The 24499-nt window shown below is 38.3% G+C and overlaps 1 protein-coding gene across 1 annotated transcript in view; it reads right to left on the bottom strand.

Annotated features, from left to right (window-relative positions):
* The window catches only part of SHMT2 (serine hydroxymethyltransferase 2), a 290678-nt gene that overhangs the window by 118245 nt on the left and 147934 nt on the right, over positions 1 to 24499 (bottom strand). Inside the window, 1 exon segment of the mRNA XM_053708176.1 lies at positions 6344 to 6509. Within this exon segment, the coding sequence (XP_053564151.1) occupies positions 6344 to 6509 (166 nt within the window).

Raw genomic sequence — 24499 nt, 5'->3', positions numbered from 1 at the left:
TCCCATAAAACATAAGGGAAAGTATTAACACCTTAGTCTCCACACGTACAGAAGTGTCTGCACACTGTCCCAAAATAAATCCTACACAAACGATTAAATATGTCCTAAAATAATAGTGCAGTAATAATTATTCCAAGTGCAAGTATCCCATACCTCGAAGACAAAAGCACTTACCTGCAAATCCAGCTGTCGGGCAGGACGACAGCTCACAAGACGTGAAAGGACACATGCTCCATACAGAGACCTGTAGAAAAAGAAAGAACAGAGTAACCAACACTGGTTTTCTATAACAAGGGCAGCAATTATGTTAGAAAACAAAGCAAGGAAAACCTCCCCACTTTCTAACTGTTAAAAAAGCCACCACTACTCTTACGCAAGAGATTGACGTGGACACAGCTAAACCCCAATCCTTGCTTGCAGGGAAAAGTACCCATAAAAGGAATAAAAAAAATATTAAGGCACCAACTTCACATCCTCCATTGACAGAGGCAAAGAGAATGACTGGAGGTTATGGGTAAGGGAAGTGACACTGCTGGCCAGGAGTGAATATCCCACTAGTAATTGGAATGACGTTGTGGACTCTCCATGTCTTAGGAGAGAAAACATAATTCAGAAACTTGTAATAAAATGAAACATTTTATGGGCTGAAATGTGCAGGACTACACTAGAACATACGTTTTCTATGATTTATGTACTGTTAGCATCAGTTATCGTATCTGAGTCTGAGAGGATGGATATGGAAATGAAAGAGAGAAACAAGAGAATGTGGGATTTATTGAAGTGAAAAAACCACACAACTTTGAAAACAGAATTTATGCTTACCTGATAAATTACTTTCTTTTACGGTGTATCCAGTCCACGGATTCATCCTAACTTGTGGGATATTCTCATTCCCTACAGGAAGTGGCAAAGAGAGCACACAGCAGAGCTGTCCATATAGCCCCCCCCTCAGGCTCCGCCCCCCCAGTCATTCGACCGACGGTTAGGAGAAAAAGGAGAAACCATAGGGTGCAGTGGTGACTGTAGTTTTACAAAAATAAATTTGAACCTGACTTAATTGCCAGGGCGGGCCGTGGACTGGATACACCGTAAGAGAAAGTAATTTATCAGGTAAGCATAAATTCTGTTTTCTCTTACATGGTGTATCCAGTGCACGGATTCATCCTTGTGGGATACCAATACCAAAGCTTTAGGACACGGATGAAGGGAGGGAACAAGTCAGGTAACCTAAACAGAAGGCACCACTGATTGCAAAACCTTTCTCCCAAAAATAGCCTCCGAAGAAGCAAAAGTATCGAATTTGTAAAATTTGGCAAAAGTATCCGTTCAACAGAAGCCTCATTCTTGAAAGCCCATGTGGAAGCCACAGCTCTGGTGGAATGAGCGGTAATTCGTTCAGGAGGCTGCTGTCCAGCAGTCTCATATGACAATCGGATGATGCTTTTCAGCCAGAAGGAAAGAGAGGTAGTAGTCACTTTTTGACCTCTCCTCTTACCAGAATAGACAACAAACAAGGATGATGTTTGTCTGAAATCTTTAGTTGCTTTTAAATAGAATTTTAAAGCACGAACCACATCAAGACTGTGTAACAGTCGTTCCTTCTTAGAAACTGGATTAGGGCACAGAGAAGGAACAATGATTTCCTGGTTAATATTCTTATTAGAAACCACTTTTTGAAGGAAACCAGGTTTGGTACGCAAAACAACCTTATCTGCATGGAACACCAGATAGGGTGAATTACACTGCAAAGCAGACAATTCTGAAACTCTTCGAGCAGAAGAAATAGCTACCAAAAACAAAACTTTCCAAGATAATAACTTAATATCTATGGAATGTAAAGGTTCAAACTGAAGAACTGAAAGAACTACATTTAGACTTCATGGAGGAGCCACAGGTTTATAGACAGGCTTGATTCTAACTAGAGCATGTGCAAACGCCTGAATGTCTGGTACTGCTGCCAGACGCTTGTGTAACAGGATAGACAGAGCAGATATCTGTCCCTTTAAGGAACTAGCTAACAATCCCTTCTCCAATCCTTCTTGGAGAAAAGACAATATCCTTGGAATCCTAATCTTACTCCACGAGTAACCCTTGGATTCACACCAACAAAGATATTTACGACATATCTTATGGTAAATTTTCCTGGTGACAGGCTTTCTGGCCTGGATCAGAGTATATATAACTGATTCAGAGAACCCATGCTTAGCTAGAATTAAGCGTTCAATCTCCAAGCAGTCAGTTGCAGAGAAACTAGATTTGGATGCTTGAATGGACCCTGTATTAGAAGATCCTGCCTCAATGGCAGCTTCCATGGTGGAACCGATGACATGTCCACTAGGTCTGCATACCAAGTCCTGCGTGGCCACGCAGGCGCTATCAGAATTACCGAAGCCTTCTCCTGTTTGATTCTGGCTACTAGCCGAGGGAGAAGAGGAAACGGTGGAAAGACATAAGCTAGACTGAAGGACCAAGGCGCTACTAGAGCATCTATCAATGCCGCCTTGGGATCCCTGGACCTGGATCCGTAAAGGGGAAGTTTGGTGTTCTGACGGGACACCATCAGATCCAATTCTGGAATGCCCCATAGCTGGGTCAGCTGAGCAAAAACCTCCGGGTGGAGTTCCCATTCCCCCGGGTGAAAAGTCTGACGACTCAGAAAATCCGCCTCCCAGTTCTCTACTCCTGTGATGTGAATTGCAGATAAGTGGCAGGAGTGATCCTCCGCCCATTTGATGATCTTGGTTACTTCGTTCATCGCTAGGGAACTCTTTGTTCCTCCCTGATGATTGATGTACGCTACAGTCGTGATGTTGTCCGACTGAAATCTGATTAAATTTGGCCTCCGCTAGTTGAGGCCATGCCTGGAGCGTGTTGAATATCGCTCTCAGTTCCAAAATGTTTATCGGGAGAAGAGATTCTTCCCGAGACCATAGGCCCTGAGCTTTCATGGAGTCCCAGACCGCACCCCAGCCGTGACAATGATCCACTCCGGTCTGCGGAAGCACATTCCCTGAGACAGGTGATCCTGAGATAACCACCAGAAAAGAGAATCTCTGGTTTTCTGGTCCATTTGTATTTGAGAAGACAAATATGCATAATCCCCGTTCCACTGTTTGAGCATGCACAGTTGGTGGTCTGAGATGAATTTGGGCAAAAGGGACAACGTCCATTGCCGCAACCATTAATCCGATTACCTCCATGCACTGAGCTACAGAAGGCCGAGGAATGGAATGGAGAACTCGGCAAGTAGTTAAAAGATTTGACTTCCTGACCTCTGTCAGAAATATTTTCATTTCTACCGAGTCTATTAGTGTTCCCAGGAAGGGAACCCTTGTGAGCGGGGACAGAGAACTTTTTTCTACGTTCATCTTCCACCCGTGAGACCTTAGAAAGGCCAGAACAATGTCCGTATGAGCCTTGGCTCTGTGAAAAGACGACGCCTGTATTAAGATGTCGTCCAGATAAGGTGCTACTGCAATGCCCCGCGGTCTTAGTACCGCTAGAAGGGACCCTAGCACCTTTGTGAAAATTCTGGGAGCGGTGGCAAACCCGAAAGGAAGGGCCACGAACTGGTAATGGGTGTCCAGAAAGGCAAACCTTAGGAAATGATGTTGATCTTTGTGGATAGGAATATGTAGGTACGCATCCTTTAGATCCACGGTAGTCATATATTGACCTTCCTGGATCATCGGTAAGATTGTCCAAATGGTTTCCATTTTGAATGATGGAATTGGTTTAGAATATTTAGATCCAGGATTGGCCTGAAAGTTCCTTCCTTTTTGGGAACTACAAACAGGTTTGCGTAAAAGCCCAGTCCTTGTTCTGTAATTGGAACTGGGTGTATCACTCCCATCTTTAGAAGATCTTCTACACAGCGTAAGAACGCCTGTTTCTTTGTCTGGTCTGAAGAAATGTGGAACCTTCCCCTTGGAGGAGAGTCCTTGAATTCTAGAAGATACCCCTGAGCAACAATTTCTAATGCCCAGGGATCTGGAACATCTCTTGCCCAAGCCTGAGCAAAGAGAGAAAGTCTGCCCCCTACTAGATCCGGTCCCGGATCGGGGGCTACCCCTTCATGCTGTCTTGGTAGCAGCCGCAAGCTTCTTGGCCTGTTTACCCTTGTTCCAGCCCTGCAAAGGCTTCCAGGTTGCTTTGGGCTGGGAAGCGTTACCCTCTTGCTTTGCGGTTGCAGAGGTTGAAGCAGGTCCGCTCCTGAAGTTGCGAAAGGAGCGAAAATTAGCCTTGTTTTTGGCCTTAAACGGTCTATCTTGTGGAAGGGCATGGCCCTTTCCCCCAGTGATATCCGAAATAATTTCTTATTTCTCCCTCGGACAGTACATCCCTCACTGCCACTTCAGAGTGTTGTGAGGGAACAACAGATAAATCATCCAAAACTTCTGATTGCTCATCCTCTGTTCTTAAAACTGAGCTTTCACGCTTTTTAGGAAAAACTGGCAGTTTGGATAGAAATGCTGCAAGGGAATTATCCATGACTGCTGCTAATTGTTGTAATGTAATAGGGGCCAATGCGCTAGAGGTACTAGGCATCGCTTGCGCGGGCGCAACTGGTGTCGACACATGGGGAGAGGAAGGAGGACTATCCTCGTTACCTTCCATTAAAGAATCATCTTGGGCTACATTTTTAAGTGTCACTGCATGGTCTTTAAAATGTTTAGATACCTTAGCACACTTTAAACACAAATGTAAAGGGGGTACCGCCATGGCTATTAAACACATAGAACAAGGTCTATCTGTAGGCTCAGACATGTTAAACAGACTTAGACAGCACTCAAATACAGTAAAATACATTTTTTGAAAAAACGGTACTGTGCCTTTAAATAATAAAAAGCGCACACTTTTTTACTAAAATCTCCAAAAATCATCCAATCTTTATGAAATTTTCACCATATGATCCTAATGCTTTGAAATGATTGCACAGTAAATTAACCCCTTACTGCCCAAACCGGAGCAAATTAAAGCTGGCAACCGGTTAGCAAACTACTACTCTGCTGTGGCCCTACCTTCCTTGGGGATTAGTTTTGATCGAAAATAAGCCTCTCTGAAATCCTCAAGTAATCTCTTGACTCTACACATGAAGCTGTCTGTAAAATGAAATGTGCAACTGAGGCGCGAATTTCAGGCCCCCTCCCTCTTCACTCTGGAGTTGTGGGGCCTTCCCAAGCCAAAATAGGTGTCTAAATATATGCCATGCGGAATAAACCCCAAAAAAGTGTTTCAAATGTAATATAAACTTGTATAAATATCAGATTTTTGTAAAAAAAATAATCGATTGCCCCTTAACAGTGTCCACCAGTGTTTTGAGCCCTTTCAAATAAGCCTTCCTTCTATACTAAGTCTCAGAATATGGCTTACCTTTCCCACATGGGGATTCTTGTCAGTCTTCTAGCATTACTAAGTCTTGACTAAAAAAAATGACTGAAACATACCTTAAAGCAGTTAAGCCTGCAAACTGTTCCCCCCAACTGAAGTTTTCTGGTACTCAACAGTCCTGTGTGGGAACAGCAATGGATTTTAGTTACAACATGCTAAAATAGTTTTCCTCTCAGCAGAAATCTTCATCACTTTCTGCCACAGAGTAAATAGTACAAACCGGCACTATTTTAAAATAAACTTTTGATTGAAGAAATAAAAACTACAAATCTAACACCACATTCACTTTACCCTCCCGTGGAGATGCTACTTGTTAGAGCGGCAAAGAGAATGACTGGGGGGGCGGAGCCTGAGGGGGAGCTATATGAACAGCTCTGCTGTGTGCTCTCTTTGCCACTTCCTGTAGGGAATGAGAATATCCCACAAGTAAGGATGAATCTGTGGACTGGATACACCATGTAAGAGAAAAGGGCAATCATTTTGAATTATTTTACAACCTTTTATGGAGGTTCTTATACTATCATTGGTTCCTATTTTCTTCTAAAATGCCTATTGAGACCAATACAGATAGATTTGGGGTTTTCATCATTATATGTTATAGGTTCAGCTAAACTAATCAGAAGTTAAATAGCCCTATTATAACAAAGGGATGCATGGTTCCACCCTTATTTATTAGAGGGACATAGTCATGGGACCAGTCTGTTTTTCTCTCTCTCCTTTCTTACCTTTTCATAAGTTTTGACAAGAGACTGTATGCTCTCAATCACAAATACAAAGTCCTGTTTTTTAGGGAGTTGACCAAAGTGCACATGTTTCTATGTGTGCTACCATGCAAAGCCACAATAATAATAATAATAATAATAATAATAATAATAACAATAACAATAATTAAAAAAAAATGTAGATATTGAATACATTAAACCAAGACTATAATTGCAGAACATTGCTCTACCTGCTTTAAAGCCACAGCCACTGCTGCAATCGCATGATTGTGAGGACCTCCTTGAATTGAAGGGAATACTGAAAAGTTGATTTTGTCCTCAAAGTTGTAAGGGATCTCTTTTCCAGTTTTCTTGTCCACTGACTTTATTCCTTTTCGGTAGAATATCAGCCCAGACCTGATAAAATCAGTAAGTTAGATGTTAAAGGGAAGAAATCATTGTGCACAGTGATTGTCATTTTAAAATCTGGTTTGAACAACTCGAAAATAAGCATTTTGTTGCTGGGTGTCATTTGCAAATTACAACTGGATGCAAAGACCTTTGTACTGAACCAACTGGGCAGCACCCTATTGATTCCTGCGTGCAACAAAATATCCTTACTTAAAGGGACATTAAATGAAAAATGTAGCTCCAAACTAAACGTTTAATAGCGCATATTAAAATAATTCTGCAGTGCACTTTCATTATTTATTTTGCCCGATATTTCTGTAATTTAAATCTGAAACTGTTTCCCACCTCCCTAAAGTGGTTGAAGTATACTCCAAGGAACTCCGAATCCTGACCCTCGTACATGCTGCACAGTGGATTGGCCGATATATATGCATGAGCTCAATAATATCTGTCCCTAACTGTTCACAGCAAAAACTGCAAACATTTATTTTATATGAAGATAATCTACAATTTGGTTATTCATTTATAATATAGATCAAAGTATCTAAAATGTTCCATTAAGTGTAATAGAAGAGAGAAAGTAACACTTAAAGAGACAGCACTTTGAGATGGTAACATAAAATGATCAATTATATCTATAATTAAACCTCTGCAATATACTTTATTTTGTCACCGTTTCCTGTAATTCCATTCTGAAATTGTGATCTTTCCATTTCATTTTAGAAATGGAAAGTCATTGGCCACACATTTGGGTGACAAATTTATAACTTTTGTAAGTATTTAACAGCTAATAAAACTTAAATAAAACACATCTACATGTTTTTCTCAGACTAAACATTTCTTTGAATGCATCATCATATCTAGCACTTATTTAGGGCTAGATTACAGTTTATTGCATGCTCGCAAACGAGCTTGCGGTAGTAATTATTGCTCAGAAAATTAACCAGAGATCGAAACTCTGGTTAATTTTCTAAAAGTGCCCCAAATGTTGCCAAAATAAAAGGGTATTTTAATTTTTAATTAAAAAGGTAATGTAGCACTAGGCAGTTGTTAGGGGTTAGGAGCGGGTGTGGGGTGTTAAGAAAAAAATTGGCACTGGAAAGCGCCTTTACATTGCGGTCTATGGGAACTTGTGTTCCCTCTAAATATATATGTTTATGCTTTTATACATATATATTTGTGTGCTAATGTGTGTATATACACATAACACACAAATATATATGTATATAAGCATATACATATATATTTACAATTTGCTGTGCTACTTACCCCCTTCACTGCACTAGTTCTCATGGCATGAGAACGAGGCTGCCATTGTAGCCTATGGAAGCACCCTTTTGTGAGCAAAATGTTTTGCTCAATTTGAACGCGAGGTCATGTTCGATTTGCACCGAATTTATAATACCATTGGTATTACTAAGTGGAGCACAAATATTGGCCGCGCAGAAGTGATATTTTGCTCTCAACTTGTAGTCTGGCCCTTAGTGTTTAATGTCCCTTTAAGGACCAGTAATATACATTTAATTTTATTGTAAATGTTGGCTATTGAATCCACACTATCTATAATTATTCATAAAGAGGGGCACTTTCATTTATAAAAATAAAGATGCCTCATTCTTAAAATAATGACCATTTGGTTATCGTAAACATCGAGCCGTTCCTCCACCCGCATATCATACTTTATTTTTGTGTTCGATGACAAATGCAGCTTCAGCCAATCAATGCATGCGCCACGAGCTGGATGCCAAAGGTGGCATGCAACGAGAAGCTGAAGCCGGATTCGTTATTTTTTCAATGCAGCAGCAAAACCCAAAAAAACACACAAAAATCGTAAAATGTTTGTCTAATGTAATGTTATCTGAAACAGACAAAATGCATACACTAAGCCTTTCTGTGATCATAATAAGCAGCCATTAATCTGGGCATCCTCTCCATACACATATTAGATATAAAAGCGATGAGAAGGTTTTTTGTTTTTTCACAGACATTTTATTTTAAACAGCGCCACTAATGTTTCATGGACTGATCTAGGATGCTGAAGCTTCCCAAGGGAAGTAAATCTTCACCTAAGAATTCATTAGGATCTCAGCAAAAATAAGAAAATAGCTAAATACATTTTGCAAAACTACAGAATGGGAAAACTACGGACAGAACCCCGATGTCTTTGAAGCTTCACAAATATTATAGAACTCTGACAACATCAATCCTCTGTAAAAAGGATTCATTTGTACTTAGTAGTTTAAAAAGAGAGCCATATTATTTCAAGACGCAGCCACCTTCCTGAGAAATGAACAAGAGTACTGAAAATAACCCTATTCTTATGGAAAATCTATAAGAAGGAGCCTAAAGAAGAAAAGAAAAAAAAAAAAAAAAAAAAAAAAAAAAAAGATATTTTCAAACGTTAATCACAATTGCAAAGTTTTAATAGTTTTTTTTTTAGCTTAAAAATAGGAGGGATGAAAGACAAAATGTTTGCTATAAAATTAAACAAAAATAAAGTGGAGAATCCTGAACTTCTATAACCAAGTTATATGGATCCAGTGCCATCATGAAATCCTTGGTACAAAAAATAACCATTTGCTAAAGATAACAGACCATCTGCATTAGCTGGGTTCTAGTACAAATACTCTGGCAAACCTGAAACCTGAATACTTTACACGCAAAGAACCAGTGGAGAGCTTCTGAAAATGTGATGTGCTACCCAAAGGCCTGGAAAATCTTAATTACCCTGGATCTATGCTAAGCCGCTAGATAGGGAGACGCAGGAAGAGCTCCTAAAACCTTGGTAAAGATCTTTGGAGCAGTGGTCAACCGGAAAAGAAGAGCAACAAACTGGAAATAAGCCCTCCTTTAAAAAGTTAATAATCATTAATTGGTGAGATTCTATGCATTTACATAAGACTGAACACTAGCCAAAACAAGAAACAAAAAAACTAACCATGTAATATACTGAAAATGGAACAGAAATCTGCCAGAAACAAAGCAGAAGGCTATCACCTTTTTACCACATCCTAAAGAACCTGAAAACAAAATTTTTATCTAGGAATCAAAAGGATATAAAAGGTCATGCTTTTGACGTAAAAACATAATTTATGTAAGAACTTACCTGATAAATTCATTTCTTTCATATTAGCAAGAGTCCATGAGCTAGTGACGTATGGGATATACATTCCTACCAGGAGGGGCAAAGTTTCCCAAACCTCAAAATGCCTATAAATACACCCCTTACCACACCCACAAATCAGTTTAACGAATAGCCAAGAAGTGGGGTGATAAGAAAAAAGTGCGAAAGCATAAAAAATAAGGAATTGGAATAATTGTGCTTTATACAAAAAAATCATACCACCACAAAAAAGGGCGGGCCTCATGGACTCTTGCTAATATGAAAGAAATGAATTTATCAGGTAAGTTGTTACATAAATTATGTTTTCTTTCATGTAATTAGCAAGAGTCCATGAGCTAGTGACGTATGGGATAATGACTACCCAAGATGTGGATCTTTCCACGCAAGAGTCACTTAGAGAGGGAGGGATAAAATAAAGACAGCCAATTCCGCTGAAAAATAATCCACACCCAAAATAAAGTTTAATATGAAAAATATAAGCAGAAGATTCAAACTGAAACAGCTGCCTGAAGTACTTTTCTACCAAAAACTGCTTCAGAAGAAGAAAACACATCAAAATGGTAGAATTTAGTAAAAGTATGCAAAGAAGACCAAGTTGCTGCTTTGCAAATCTGATCAACCGAAGCTTCATTCCTAAATGCCCAGGAAGTAGACACTGACCTAGTAGAATGAGCTGTAATCCTTTGAGGCGGAGTTTTACCTGACTCGACATAAGCATGATGAATTAAAGATTTCAACCAAGATGCCAAAGAAATGGCAGAAGCTTTCTGGCCTTTTCTAGAACCGGAAAAGATGACAAATAGACTAGAAGTGTTTCGGAAAGACTTAGTAGCTTCAACATAATATTTCAAAGCTCTAACTACATCCAAAGAATGCAATGATTTCTCCTTAGAATTCTTAGGATTAGGACATAATGAAGGAACCACAATTTCTCTACTAATGTTGTTGGAATTCACAACCTTAGGTAAAAATTGAAAAGAAGTTTGCAACACCGCCTTATCCTGATGAAAAATCAGAAAAGGAGACTCGTAAGAAAGAGCAGACAATTCAGAGACTCTTCTGGCAGAAGAGATGGCCAAAAGGAACAAAACTTTCCAAGAAAGTAATTTAATGTCCAATGAATGCATAGGTTCAAACGGAGGAGCTTGAAGAGCCCCCAGAACCAAATTCAAACTCCAAGGAGGAGAAATTGACTTAATGACAGGTTTTATACGAACCAAGGCTTGTACAAAACAATGAATATCAGGAAGATTAGCAATCTTTCTGTGAAAAAGAACAGAAAGAGCAGAGATTTGTCCTTTCAAGGAACTTGCAGACAAACCTTTATCCAAACCATCCTGAAGAAACTGTAAAATTCTCGGAATTCTAAAAGAATGCCAAGAAAAATGATGAGAAAGACACCAAGAAATATAAGTCTTCCAGACTCTATAATATATTTCTCTAGAAACAGATTTACGAGCCTGTAACATAGTATTAATCACAGAGTCAGAGAAACCTCTTTGACTAAGAATCAAGCGTTCAATCTCCATACCTTTAAATTTAAGGATTTGAGATCCTGATGGAAGAAAGGACCTTGCGACAGAAGGTCTGGTCTTAACGGAAGAGTCCACGGCTGGCAAGAAGCCATCCGGACAAGATCCGCATACCAAAACCTGTAAGGCCATGCTGGAGCTACCAGCAGAACAAACGAGCATTCCTTCAGAATCTTGGAGATTACTCTTGGAAGAAGAACTAGAGGCGGAAAGATATAGGCAGGATGATACTTCCAAGGAAGTGATAATGCATCCACTGCCTCCGCCTGAGGATCCCGGGATCTGGACAGATACCTGGGAAGTTTCTTGTTTAGATGAGAAGCCATCAGATCTATTTCTGGAAGTTCCCACATTTGAACAATCTGAAGAAATACCTCTGGGTGAAGAGACCATTTGCCCGGATACAATGTTTGGCGACTGAGATAATCCGCTTCCCAATTGTCTATACCTGGGATATGAACCGCAGAGATTAGACAGGAGCTGGATTCCGCCCAAACCAGAATTCGAGATACTTCTTTCATAGCCAGAGGACTGTGAGTCCCTCCTTGATGATTGATGTATGCCACAGTTGTGACATTGTCTGTCTGAAAACAAATGAACGATTCTCTCTTTAGAAGAGGCCAGGACTGAAGAGCTCTGAAAATTGCACGGAGTTCCAAAATATTGATCGGTAATCTCACCTCCTGAGATTCCAAAACCCCTTGTGCCGTCAGAGACCCCCACACAGCTCCCCAACCTGTAAGACTTGCATCTGTTGAAATTACAGTCCAGGTCGGAGGAACAAAAGAAGCCCCCTGAACTAAACGATGGTGATCTGTCCACCACGTCAGAGAGTGTCGTTCAATCGGTTTTAAAGATATTAACCGAGATATCTTTGTGTAATCCCTGCACCATTGGTTCAGCATACAGAGCTGAAGAGGTCGCATGTGAAAACGAGCAAAGGGGATCGCGTCCGATGCAGCAGTAATAAGACCTAGAATTTCCATGCATAAGGCTACCGAAGGGAATGATTGTGACTGAAGGTTTTGACAAGCTGAAAACAATTTTAGACGTCTCTTGTCTGTTAAAGACAGAGTCATGGACACTGAATCTATCTGGAAACCCAAAAAGGTTACCCGTGTCTGAGGAATCAATGAACTTTTTAGTGAATTGATCCTCCAACCATGATCTTGAAGAAACACCACAAGTCGATTCGTATGAGATTCTGCTAAATGTGAAGACTGAGCAAGTACCAAGATATCGTCCAAATAAGGAAATACCACAATACCCTGTTCTCTGATTACAGACAGAAGGGCACCGAGAACCTTTGTAAAAATTCTTGGAGCTGTTGCTAGGCCAAACGACAGAGCCACAAACTGGTAATGCTTGTCCAGGAAAGAAAATCTCAGAAACAGATAGTGAGCTGGATGAATCGGAATATGCAGATATGCATCCTGTAAATCTATTGTAGACATATAATGCCCTTGCTGAACAAAAGGCAGGATAGTCCTTATAGTTACCATTTTGAATGTTGGTATCCTTACATAACGATTCAATATTTTTAGATCCAGAACTGGTCTGAAGGAATTCTCCTTCTTTGGTACAATGAAGAGATTCGAATAAAACCCCAGCCCCTGTTCCAGAACTGGAACTGGCATAATTACTCCAGTCAACTCTAGATCTGAAACACATTTCAGAAATGCTTGAGCTTTCGCTGGGTTTACTGGGACACGGGAAAGAAAAAATCTCTTTGCAGGAGGTCTTATCTTGAAACCAATTCTGTACCCTTCTGAAACAATGTTCTGAATCCAAAGATTATGAACAGAATTGATCCAAATTTCTTTGAAAAAACGTAATCTGCCCCCTACCAGCTGAGCTGGAATGAGGGCTGCACCTTCATGTGGACTTAGAAGCTGGCTTTGCTTTTCTAGAAGGCTTGGATTTATTCCAGACTGGAGATGGTTTCCAAACTGAAACTGCTCCTGAGGATGAAGGATCATGCTTTTGTTCTTTGTTGAAACGAAAGGAACGAAAACGATTATTAGCCCTGTTTTTACCCTTAGATTTTTTATCCTGTGGTAAAAAAGTTCCTTTCCCACCAGTAACAGTTGAGATAATAGAATCCAACAGAGAACCGAATAATTTATTACCCTGGAAAGAAAGGGAAAGTAGAGTCGATTTAGAAGACATATCAGCATTCCAAGTTTTAAGCCATAAAGCTCTTCTAGCTAAAATAGCTAGAGACATAAACCTGACATCAACTCTGATAATATCAAAAATGGCATCACAGATAAAATTATTAGCATGTTAAAAAGAATAATAATGTTATGAGAATCATGATCTGTTACTTGTTGCGCTAAAGTTTCCAACCAAAAAGTTGAAGCTGCAGCAACATCCGCCAAAGATATAGCAGGTCTAAGAAGATTACCTGAACACAAATAAGCTTTTCTTAGAAAGGATTCAATTTTCCTATCTAAAGGATCCTTAAAGGAAGTACCATCTGCCGTATGAATAGTAGTACGCTTAGCAAGGGTAGAGATAGCCCCATCAACTTTAGGGATTTTGTCCCAAAACTCTAATCTGTCGGACGGCACAGGATATAATTGCTTAAAACGTTTAGAAGGAGTAAATGAATTACCCAAATTATTCCATTCCTTGGAAATTACTTCAGAAATAGCACCAGGAACAGGAAAAACTTCTGGAATAACTACAGGAGATTTAAAGACCTTGTCTAAACGTTTAGATTTAGTATCAAGAGGACCAGAATCCTCAATTTCTAAAGCAATTAGGACTTCTTTAAGTAAAGAACGAATAAATTCCATTTTAAATAAATATGAAGATTTATCAGCATCAACCTCTGAGGCAGAATCCTCTGAACCAGAAGAATCATTAGAATCAGAATGATGATGTTCATTTAAAAATTCATCTGGATAAAGAGAAGTTTTTAAAAGACTTATTATGTTTACTAGAAGGAGGAATAACAGACATAGCCTTCTTAATGGATTCAGAAACAAAATCTCTTATGTTATCAGGAACATTCTGAACATTAGATGTTGATGGAACTGCAACAGGTAATGGTACTTTACTAAAGGAAATATTTTCTGCATTAACAAGTTTGTCATGACATTTAATACAAACAACAGCTGGAGGAACAGCTACCAAAAGTTTACAGCAGATACACTTAGCTTTGGTAGTTCCAGCACCAGGCAGCGATTTTCCTGAAGTATCTTCTGACTCAGATGCAACGTGAGACATCTTGCAATATGTAAGAGAAAAAACAACATATAAAGCAAAATTGATCAAATTCCTTAAATGACAGTTTCAGGAATGGGAAAAAATGCCAAAGAACAAGCTTCTAGCAACCAGAAGCAATGAAAAATGAGACTTAAATAATGTGGAGACAAAAGCGATGCCCATATTTTTTTAGCGCCATATAAGACGCCCACATTATTTGATTGATTCAAATGCATTTATCCCAAATATGAAACTGACTGTCTGAAAAAAAGGAATGTTGAACATTCTGAGTCAAGGCAAATACATGTTTGAATACATATATTTAGAACTTTATAAAAAAGTGCCCAACCATAGCTTTAGAGTGTCACAGAAAATAAGACTTACTTACCCCAGGACACTCATCTACATGTTTGTAGAAAGCCAAACCAGTACTGAAACGAAAATCAGCAGAGGTAATAGTATATATATATATATAAGAGTATATCGTTGATCTGAAAAGGGAGGTAAGAGATGAATCTCTACGACCGATAACAGAGAACCTATGAAATAGACCCCGTAGAAGGAGATCATTGAATTCAAATAGGCAATACTCTCCTCACATCCCTCTGACATTCACTGCACGCTGAGAGGAAAACCGGGCTCCAACCTGCTGCGGAGCGCATATCAACGTAGAATCTAGCACAAACTTACTTCACCACCTCCATAGGAGGCAAAGTTTGTAAAACTGATTTGTGGGTGTGGTGAGGGGTGTATTTATAGGCATTTTGAGGTTTGGGAAACTTTGCCCCTCCTGGTAGGAATGTATATCCCATACGTCACTAGCTCATGGACTCTTGCTAATTACATGAAATAAATAATAAAGTTATTAGATCTAATTAACAATATCACAAATAACCTATCTTGAGTTCAACAACTGTCTCATTGTCACATTTAATCTGCAAATGGTGTTCAGACAAAGTCAAAGCGTCCATTCGGCGTTAAAGGGACGGTTTAGTCCAGAATTTCTATTGTTTAAAAAGACAGATAACCCCTTTATTACCCATTCAGCAGTTTTGTATAACCAAGATGGTTATATTAATATATTTTTCTTTTGACCGACTTGTATTTCAGCCAACCAGTGCTGACTCGCAAATAACTCCACGGGAGTGAGCACAATGTTAACTATATGGCACACATGAACTAGCAGTCTATTTTTTGTGTTTTATCACAGATGTATATCTGTTCTGCGTGTATACACTTAGATTTAAAATAAAGTTCTAAAGATAGATTTTATCTTTGAGACACGTGTCACCTCTAACACAGGACTTTATTCTGTATGCCCCTTTAAAAATAAAAATAGGCAAATAATTTAGCAACGACATTAAAAATAATACCACTCTACTGTATATTGTAGCTACATTACTTTGCACAGGTAACATTTTTGTAAAATAGTATGCACTATTTTCATTCAAAAGCATTAGAATGTGAATGCCTCTACACAGTATAGTATGTAGCAAACCTTTCTAGTCATGAAGGGGTAAATAAAACACAGCGGGAGACATATAGAGCCCTGCTGATCAGTTTCACAACTCCATTTAACGCTCTATCCAGGGTGTGAAACCAAAGGAAGCACAAAAGGTGACACATCAGGAAAACCAAGGGAGGTGAGGGCAGAGGAAAAAAGGTATGCAGACATGGGCCTGTTAATTGGTTTGCTTGTAAGGTGCAGAGATGAACACAAAGAAATGCTGGCTGTGCTTTCAATGTAAGGAGGATATCAACATTACAGTAAAGATTGGTGGGGAGTCTAACACACAGATAGGGCAGAAAATCCCAATAGTCAGGGCTCCTAGAATTTTATTTATTAATTTTGGACTCCTAAATATGAATTATTTGGGAAATAAAAAAAACATAAGTAATAGTTGCTTATACAAGAAAAGCCCAACACTCTCTGCTGCCACTAAGGCAGGAGAGCAAATAAACACAAAGTTGTGTTACTGGGAATGAAAAGGTTACTCTATATATTGTGTGAATGCACACTTGGCTAAATTCACTACCAGTGTCTAAGTTCTCCAGTTCTATGCATATTTTCAATATATCCTCCTTTCTCTCCTCCATTATTTCAGTTTAAAAAAAAAAAAAAAACATTAACCGTTGTTTGTGCAATTTCACCTATCACATCTATCACCACCAAACCATGTAATGTGGGACATTCAAAATAATATCAGAAAAAAGGCTTACTAAAGGAGAGTAAAACATAAAAAGGAAAAGTAGTGGAATTATATATTTAAAAACATAAATTTTATGTAAGAACTTACCTGATAAATTCATTTATTTCATATTGGCAAGTAGTCCATGAGCTAGTGACGTATAGGAATATCGCATTCCTACTAGGAGGGGGCAAAGTTTCCCAAACCTCAAATGCCTATAAATACATCTCCCACCACACCCACAATTCAGTTTAACAAATAGCCAAGTAGTGAGGTGATAATAAAAAGGAGTAAAAAAAAGCATACAAAAAGAGGAATCAAGTAACTTCTTACATAAATTATGTTTTCTTTCATGTAATTGGCAGAGAGTCCATGAGCTAGTGACGTATGGGATAGAAATACCAAGATGTGAAGTCCACAGAAGTACACTAGAGACAACAGGCTATTTCCACTGAGAAATTAAATCCACACAATAATTAAGTTTTTCTTAAAAAAAACAAATTAAAAGCAGTAGAAATCAGAACAGCTGCCTGAAGAAACTTTTATACCAAAGAGTGCTTCAGAAGAAGCAAAATACATCAAAATGGTAAAGGATTAGGACACAAGGAAGGAACAACAATTTCTCTACTAATGTTGTTCAAATTCACAACCTTAGGGAAAAAAGAAGTCCACAAAACAACTTATCTAGATGAAAAAAAAAACAGATAAGGAGACACACAAGAGAGCTGATAAATCAAACTCTTGTAGCAGAAGAGATAGTCAAAAGAAACAACACTTTCCGAGAAAGTAGATAATCTTCAAAGAAAACATAATTTATGTAAGAACTTACCTGATAAATTAATTTCTTTCATATTAGCAAGAGTCCATGAGCTAGTGACGTATGGGATATACATTCCTACCAGGAGGGGCAAAGTTTCCCAAACCTCAAAATGCCTATAAATACACCCCTCACCACACCCACAAATCAGTTTAACGCATAGCCAAGAAGTGGGGGTGATAAGAAAAAAAGTGCGAAAGCATAAAAAATAAGGAATTGGAATAATTGTGCTTTATACAAAAAAAATCATACACCACCACAAAAAGGGTGGGCCTCATGGACTCTTGCTAATATGAAATAAATAATTTAATCAGGTAAGTTCTTACATAAATTATGTTTTCTTTCAGGTAATTAGCAAAGAGTCCATGAGCTAGTGACGTATGGATAATGACTACCCAAGATGTGGATCTTCCACGCAAGAGTCACTAGAGAGGGAGGGATAAAATAAAGGACAGCCAATTCCGCTGAAAATAATCCCACACCCAAAATAAAGTTTAAATCTTATAATGAAAAAAACTGAAATTATAAGCAAAGAATCAAACTGAAACAGCTGCCTGAAGTAATTTTCTACCAAAAACTGCTTCAGAAGAAGAAAACACATCAAAATGATAGAATTAGTAAAAGTATGCAAAGAAGACCAAGTTGCTGCTTTGCAAATCTGATCAACCGAAGCTTCATTCCTAAACGCCCAGGAAGTAGAAACTGACCTAGTAGAATGAGCTGTAATCCTTTGAGGCGGAGTTTTAACCCGACTCGACATAAGCATGATGAATTAAAGATTTCAACCAAGATGCCAAAGAAATGGCAGAGGCCTTCTGACCTTTCCTAGAACCGGGAAAAGATAACAAATAGACTAGAAGTCTTTCGGAAATTCTTAGTAGCTTCAACATAATATTTCAAAGCTCTAACTACATTCAAAGAATGCAATGATCTCTCCTTAGAATTCTTAGGATTAGGACATAATGAAGGAACCACAATTTCTCTACTAATGTTGTTAGAATTCACAACCTTAGGTAAAAATTTAAAAGAAGTTCGCAACACCCGCCTTATCCTGATGAAAATCAGAAAAGGAGACTCACAAGAAAGAGCAGATAATTCAGAAACTCTTCTAGCAGAAGAGATGGCCAAAAGAAACAAAACTTTCCAAGAAAGTAATTTAATGTCCAATGAATGCATAGTTCAAACGGAGGAGCTTGAAGAGCCCCCAGAACCAAATTCAAACTCCAAGGAGGAGAAATTGACTTAATGACAGGTTTTATACGAACCAAAGCTTTTACAAAACAATGAATATCAGGAAAGATTAGCAATCTTTCTGTGAAAAAGAACAGAAAGAGCAGAGATTTGTCCTTTCAAGGAACTTGCAGACATACCTTTATCCAAACCATCCTGAAGAAACTGTAAAATTCTCGGGAATTCTAAAAGAATGCCAGGAAAAATGATGAGAAAGACACCAAGAAATATAAGTCTTCAGACTCTATAATATATCTCCCTAGATACAGATTAACGAGCCTGTAACATAGTATTAATCACAGAGGTCAGAGAAACCTCTTTGACTAAGAATCAAGCGTTCAATCTCCATACCTATAAATTTAAGGATTTGAGATCCTGATGGAAAAAAGGGACCTTGCGACAGAAGGTCTGGTCTTAACGGAAGAGTCCACGGTTGGCAAGAGGCCATCCGGACAAGATCCGCATACCAAAACCTGTGAGGCCACGCTGGAGCCACCAGCAGAACAAACGAGCATTCCTTCAGAATCTTGGAGATTACTCTTGGAGAAGAAACTAGAGGCGGAAAGATATAGGCAGGATGATACTTCCAAGGAAGTGACAATGCATCCACTGCTTCCGCTTGAGGATCCCTGGATCTGGACAGATACCTGGGAAGTTTCCTTGTTTAGATGAGAAGCCATCAGATCTATTTCTGGAAGTCCCCACATTTGAACAATCTGAAGAAATACCTCTGGGTGAAGAGACCATTCGCCCGGATGTAACGTTTGGCGACTGAGATAATCCGCTTCCCAATTGTCTATACCTGGGATATGAACCGCAGAAACTAGACAGGAGCTGGATTCCGCCCATACCAGTATTCGAGATACTTCTTTTCATAGCCAGAGGACTGTGAGTCCCCTCCTTGATGATTGATGTATGCCACAGTTGTGACATTGTCTGTCTGAAAACAAATGAAGCGATTCTCTCTTTAGAAGAGGCCATGACTGAAGAGCTCGGAAAATTGCAACGAGTTCCAAAATATTGATTGTAATCTTACCTCCTGAGATTCCCAAACCCCTTGTGCTGTCAGAGACCCCTACAGAACGGCGCCCCAACCTGTAAGACTTTGCATCTGTTGAAAGTACAGTCCAGGTCGAAGAACAAAAAAGAAAGCCCCATGAACTAAACGATGGTGATCTGTCCACCACGTCCCAACCTGTCAGACTTGCATCTGTTGAAATTACAGTCCAGGTCCGAAGAACAAAAGAAGCCCCCTGAACTAAACGATGGTGATCTGTCCACCATGTCAGAGAGTGTCGTACAATTCGGTTTTTAAAGATTTTAGATTGAGATATCTTTGTGTAGAGTCCCTGCACCACTGGTTCAGCATACAGAGCTGAAAGAGGTTGCATGTGAAAACGAGCAAAGGGGATCGCGTCTGATGCAGCAGTCATAAGACCTAGAATTTCCATGCATAAGGCTACCGAAGGGAGAATGATTGAGACTGAAGGTTTGACAAGCTGTAATTAATTTTAGGACGTCTCTTGTCTGTCAAAGACAGAGTCATGGACACTGAATCTATCTGGAAACCTAAAAAGGTTACCCTTGTCTGAGGAATCAATGAACTTTTGGTAAATTGATCCTCCAACCATGTTCTCGAAGAAACAATACAAGACGATTTGTATGAGATTCTTCTAAATGTGAAGACTGAGCAAGTACCAAGATATCGCCAAATAAGGAAATACCACAATACCCTGTTTCTCTGATTACAGACAGAAGGGCACCGAGAGAACCTTTGTAGAGAAGATCTTGGAGCTGTTGCTAGGCCAAATGGCAGAGCACAAACTGGTAATGCCTTGTCTAGGAAAGAGAATCTCAGAAACTGAAAGTGATCTGATGAATCGGAATATGCAGGATATGCATCCTGTAAATCTATTGTGGACATATATGCCCTTGCTGAACAAAAGGCAGGATAGTCCTTATAGTTACCATTTTGATGTTGGTATCCTTACATAACGATTCAATATTTTTAGATCCAGAACTGGTCTGAAGGAATTCTCCTTCTTTGGTACAATGAAGAGATTTGAATAAAACCCCAGCCCCTGTTCCAGAACTGAACTGGCATAATTACTCCAGCCAACTCTAGATCTGAAACGCATTTCAGAAATGCTTGAGCCTTCGCTGGATTTACTGGACACGGAAAGAAAAAATCTCTTTGCAGAGGCCTTATCTTGAAGCCAATTATGTACCCTTCTGAAACAATGTTTTGAATCCAAAGATTGTGAATTGAATTGATCCAAATTTCTTGGAAAAATCGTAATCTGCCCCCTACCAGCTGGGCTAGAATGAGGGCCGCACCTTCATGGGACTTGGGAGCTGGCTTTGGTTTTCTAAAAGGCTTGGATTTATTCCAGACTGGAGATGGTTTCCAAACTGATACCACTCCTGTGGGTGAAGGATCAGGCTTTTGTTCCTTATTGTGACGAAAGGAACGAAAACGATTAGACCTAAATTTACCTTTAGATTTTTTATCCTGTGGTAAAAAAGTTCCTTTCCCTCCAGTAACAGTTGAGATAATATAATCCAACTGAGAACCAAATAATGTATTACCCTGGAAAGAAAGGGAAAGCAAAGTTGACTTAGAAGACATATCAGCATTCCAAGTTTTAAGCCATAAAGCTCTTCTAGCTAAAATAGCTAGAGACATATACCTGACATCAACTCTAATGATATCAAAGATGGCATCACAAATAAAGTTATTAGCATGTTGAAGAAGATTAACAATGCTATGAGAATTATGATCTGTAACTTGTTGCACTAAAGCTTCTAACCAAAAAGTTGAAGCTGCAGCAACATCAGCTAAAGATATAGCAGGTCTAAGAAGATTACCTGAACATAAGTAAGCTTTTCTTAGGAAAGGATTCAATTCTTCCTATCTAAAGGATCCTTAAAGGAAGTACTATCTGCCGTAGGAATAGTAGTACGCTTAGCAAGAGTAGAGACAGCCCCATCAACTTTAGGGATTTTGTCCCAAAATTCTAATCTGTCAGATGGCACAGGATATAATTGCTTAAAAACGTTTAGAAGGAGTAATGGGATTAATCCATTCCCTGGAGATTACTTCAGAAATAGCATCAGGGACAGGAAAAACTTCTGGAATAACTACAGGAGATTTAAAAACCTTATTTAAACGTTTAGATTTAGTATCAAGAGGACCAGAATCCTCTATTTCTAATGCAATTAAGACTTCTTTAAGTAAAGAACGAATAAATTCCATTTTGAATAAATATGAAGATTTATCAGCATCAACCTATGAGACAGAATCCTCTGAACCAGAGGAACCATTATCAGAATCAGAATGATGATGTTCATTTAAAAATTCATCTGAAAAATGAGAAGTTTTAAAAGACCTTTTACGTTTACTAGAAGGAGGAATAACAGACATATGTATGTATTGGGTATTTGTAAAGCACAGCTAATGACCCGTAAGGGACTCAAGACGCTGCTCATTTAATCGACCTCGGAAGGATGAAAGGCTGAATGGACCTCGCCGGGAATCGAACCGGCAACCCTCAGGTTGCTACAGAGCTCAGCCACAATGCATTATCATGCTGAGCTATCTGTCTGGCTTTAAAAAAAGAAAAGGTTTAAGCGAATACCAAGATACCATCCAAAAAAGGAAGCACCACAATACCCTACTGTCTGAAAACAGAAAGAAGGGCAGCAAAAACCTATGAAAAGATTTATAAAGCTGTCGCTAGACGAAATGGAAAAGCGACAAATTGGTAAAGCTTATCTAAAAGAGAGAATCTCAGAATCCATAAGTGGTCTGAATTGAATAAAATGAGAGGATAAACATTCTGTAAGAAAGAGTGGACATGAAATGACCTTGCTAAACAAAACGGCATAATAGTCCTTATAATCGCCAACTTAAAAGTTGAGACTAACAAAACAATATAAAAGTCTTCAGATCCAAGATTGGACTGAAAAAAAAAAAAAAAAAAAAAACTATCTTCTTTGGGACAAAGAATAGAATTGAATAGAAACCCAAACCCTGTTCCTGCTAAATGAACGGGTATAATACCTCCTGAAAAAAATTCACAGAGTGTACTGAGAAAGAAAGATTCTTCCCATAGGAGGACTCATTCTAAAAATCTATTCAAACCCTAATATTAGATTTTGGGCTGAGTTCATCCAAAAACAATTTAATCTGCCCCCAACCAGAAGGACTGGTTTAAGAACCGCACCTTCATGCAGACTAATAACTAGTAATTATATAGCGTTTTTTTCTCCCAGAAGGATACAAAAAACGCTTTTTCAGTACTTACACTCGGAGTTAACTAAATTAGCAGCTGATAAAAACAATTATTATTACCCAAATAAATGGTACACAATACATTGACCTCAGAAGGCAGAAGGGCTGAATTAACCCTGCTGGGATATGAATCTATGAAGGCAGAAGGGCTGAATTAACCCTGCTGGGATATGAATCTATGATCCTTGGATCTAGAACAAGCGTTTATAGTCAGGACATTCACCAACTGATTTACATCACTGGACCAAAAATAGGGCAGAAAAAATTCTAAACCTCCAAAAATAGTGGAGATAATAGAAATCAAACAAATTATTATCCTAACAAGCTAGAGATAATAAAAATATATTTGAAATCCTAATAATAGATATAGTAAACATAATAAAATGAATACATCAGAGGTAGATAAACAGTTATATATATGATAATCTAAAACTGCTTATGCTAACTGTTCAACAACAAAAAGGTTGAAAAAAAAAACAAAGTAATGTCAGCCACAGATAAGGCTGAACTGAAAATATAAACAGTATGTGAATATGCTCTTACGAAAGTTATATTCGAACTCTAAAGAATCCTAAAAATAAGTACCAATTTCCATAGAAATAGTAGTACAATCCCCAAAGGGAATCAGGATAAACCATTATTTAGAACATAATACAGATAGTATTTTGAATAGGCAAAAAAAACCTCCAGAGCAAAATAAAATCTTAAAATCCAGATTTTAAAATATAGTTAATATGAGGACTAGGCTCCTAAAAACTAAAAATACATTTTCCTTAACAAAGAACGTTAAAATGAAAAATAAGGAGAATTTGTAACAAAACTATCTGATACAGGATCCTTTGAACCAAAGAAAACCTTCAGCAGTAGAATAAACGTAGTAAAAAGTATGCTGTCGGTCAGAACAAAATTAATTAAATCTTAACAATTTTGAAAAGACCTTGTAAGTTTACTTAAAGGCATAATAGCAGTCATAACCTTTTATGATATAAACAATAATATGTAATGTTTGCAGATGAAATCAAAGTACATGAACTGAATAAGTAAAAACAGTAAATTCATATTTTATGCTAGTAATGTTTCTAGCATGTAAAATGACAATTATTGAGCTGAAGAAATAACAGCTTAATAATGAATAACACACATTTAGCTTTGTAGAATTGTGTTTCAGGGCATCATAGTTTCTACAGTAACATCGTAGTCAGGATCAGTATGAGATCTCACAAAATGTAACAAAAAGAAAAATAACATTAGGCAAAACATTCAATTTCCACAATGTAACAGTTTCAGTAGATAGAAAAACAAAGATAGTATTTTTTTTTCTTTTTTCAAAAAATAAAATAAAAAAGCAGGCACAATAGCTGTAAAAATTCATATAAACAGAGGGGCAAAATAACTTAATTTTGGCGCAAATAAAGACGCATTACTCAAAAGGAAGTTAAAAAAGTTGAAGCAAAACTAACACCAGAAAAACATAATTTATGCTTACCTGATAAATTTATTTCTCTTGTAGTGTATTCAGTCCACGGGTCATCCATTACTTATGGGATATATTCCCTTCCCAACAGGAAGTTGCAAGAGGATCACCCAAGCAGAGCTG

Source organism: Bombina bombina, chromosome 3 (assembly GCF_027579735.1).
Source record: "Bombina bombina isolate aBomBom1 chromosome 3, aBomBom1.pri, whole genome shotgun sequence".
NCBI lineage: Eukaryota > Metazoa > Chordata > Amphibia > Anura > Bombinatoridae > Bombina > Bombina bombina.
This window is presented reverse-complemented; position numbering and strand designations above follow the sequence as displayed.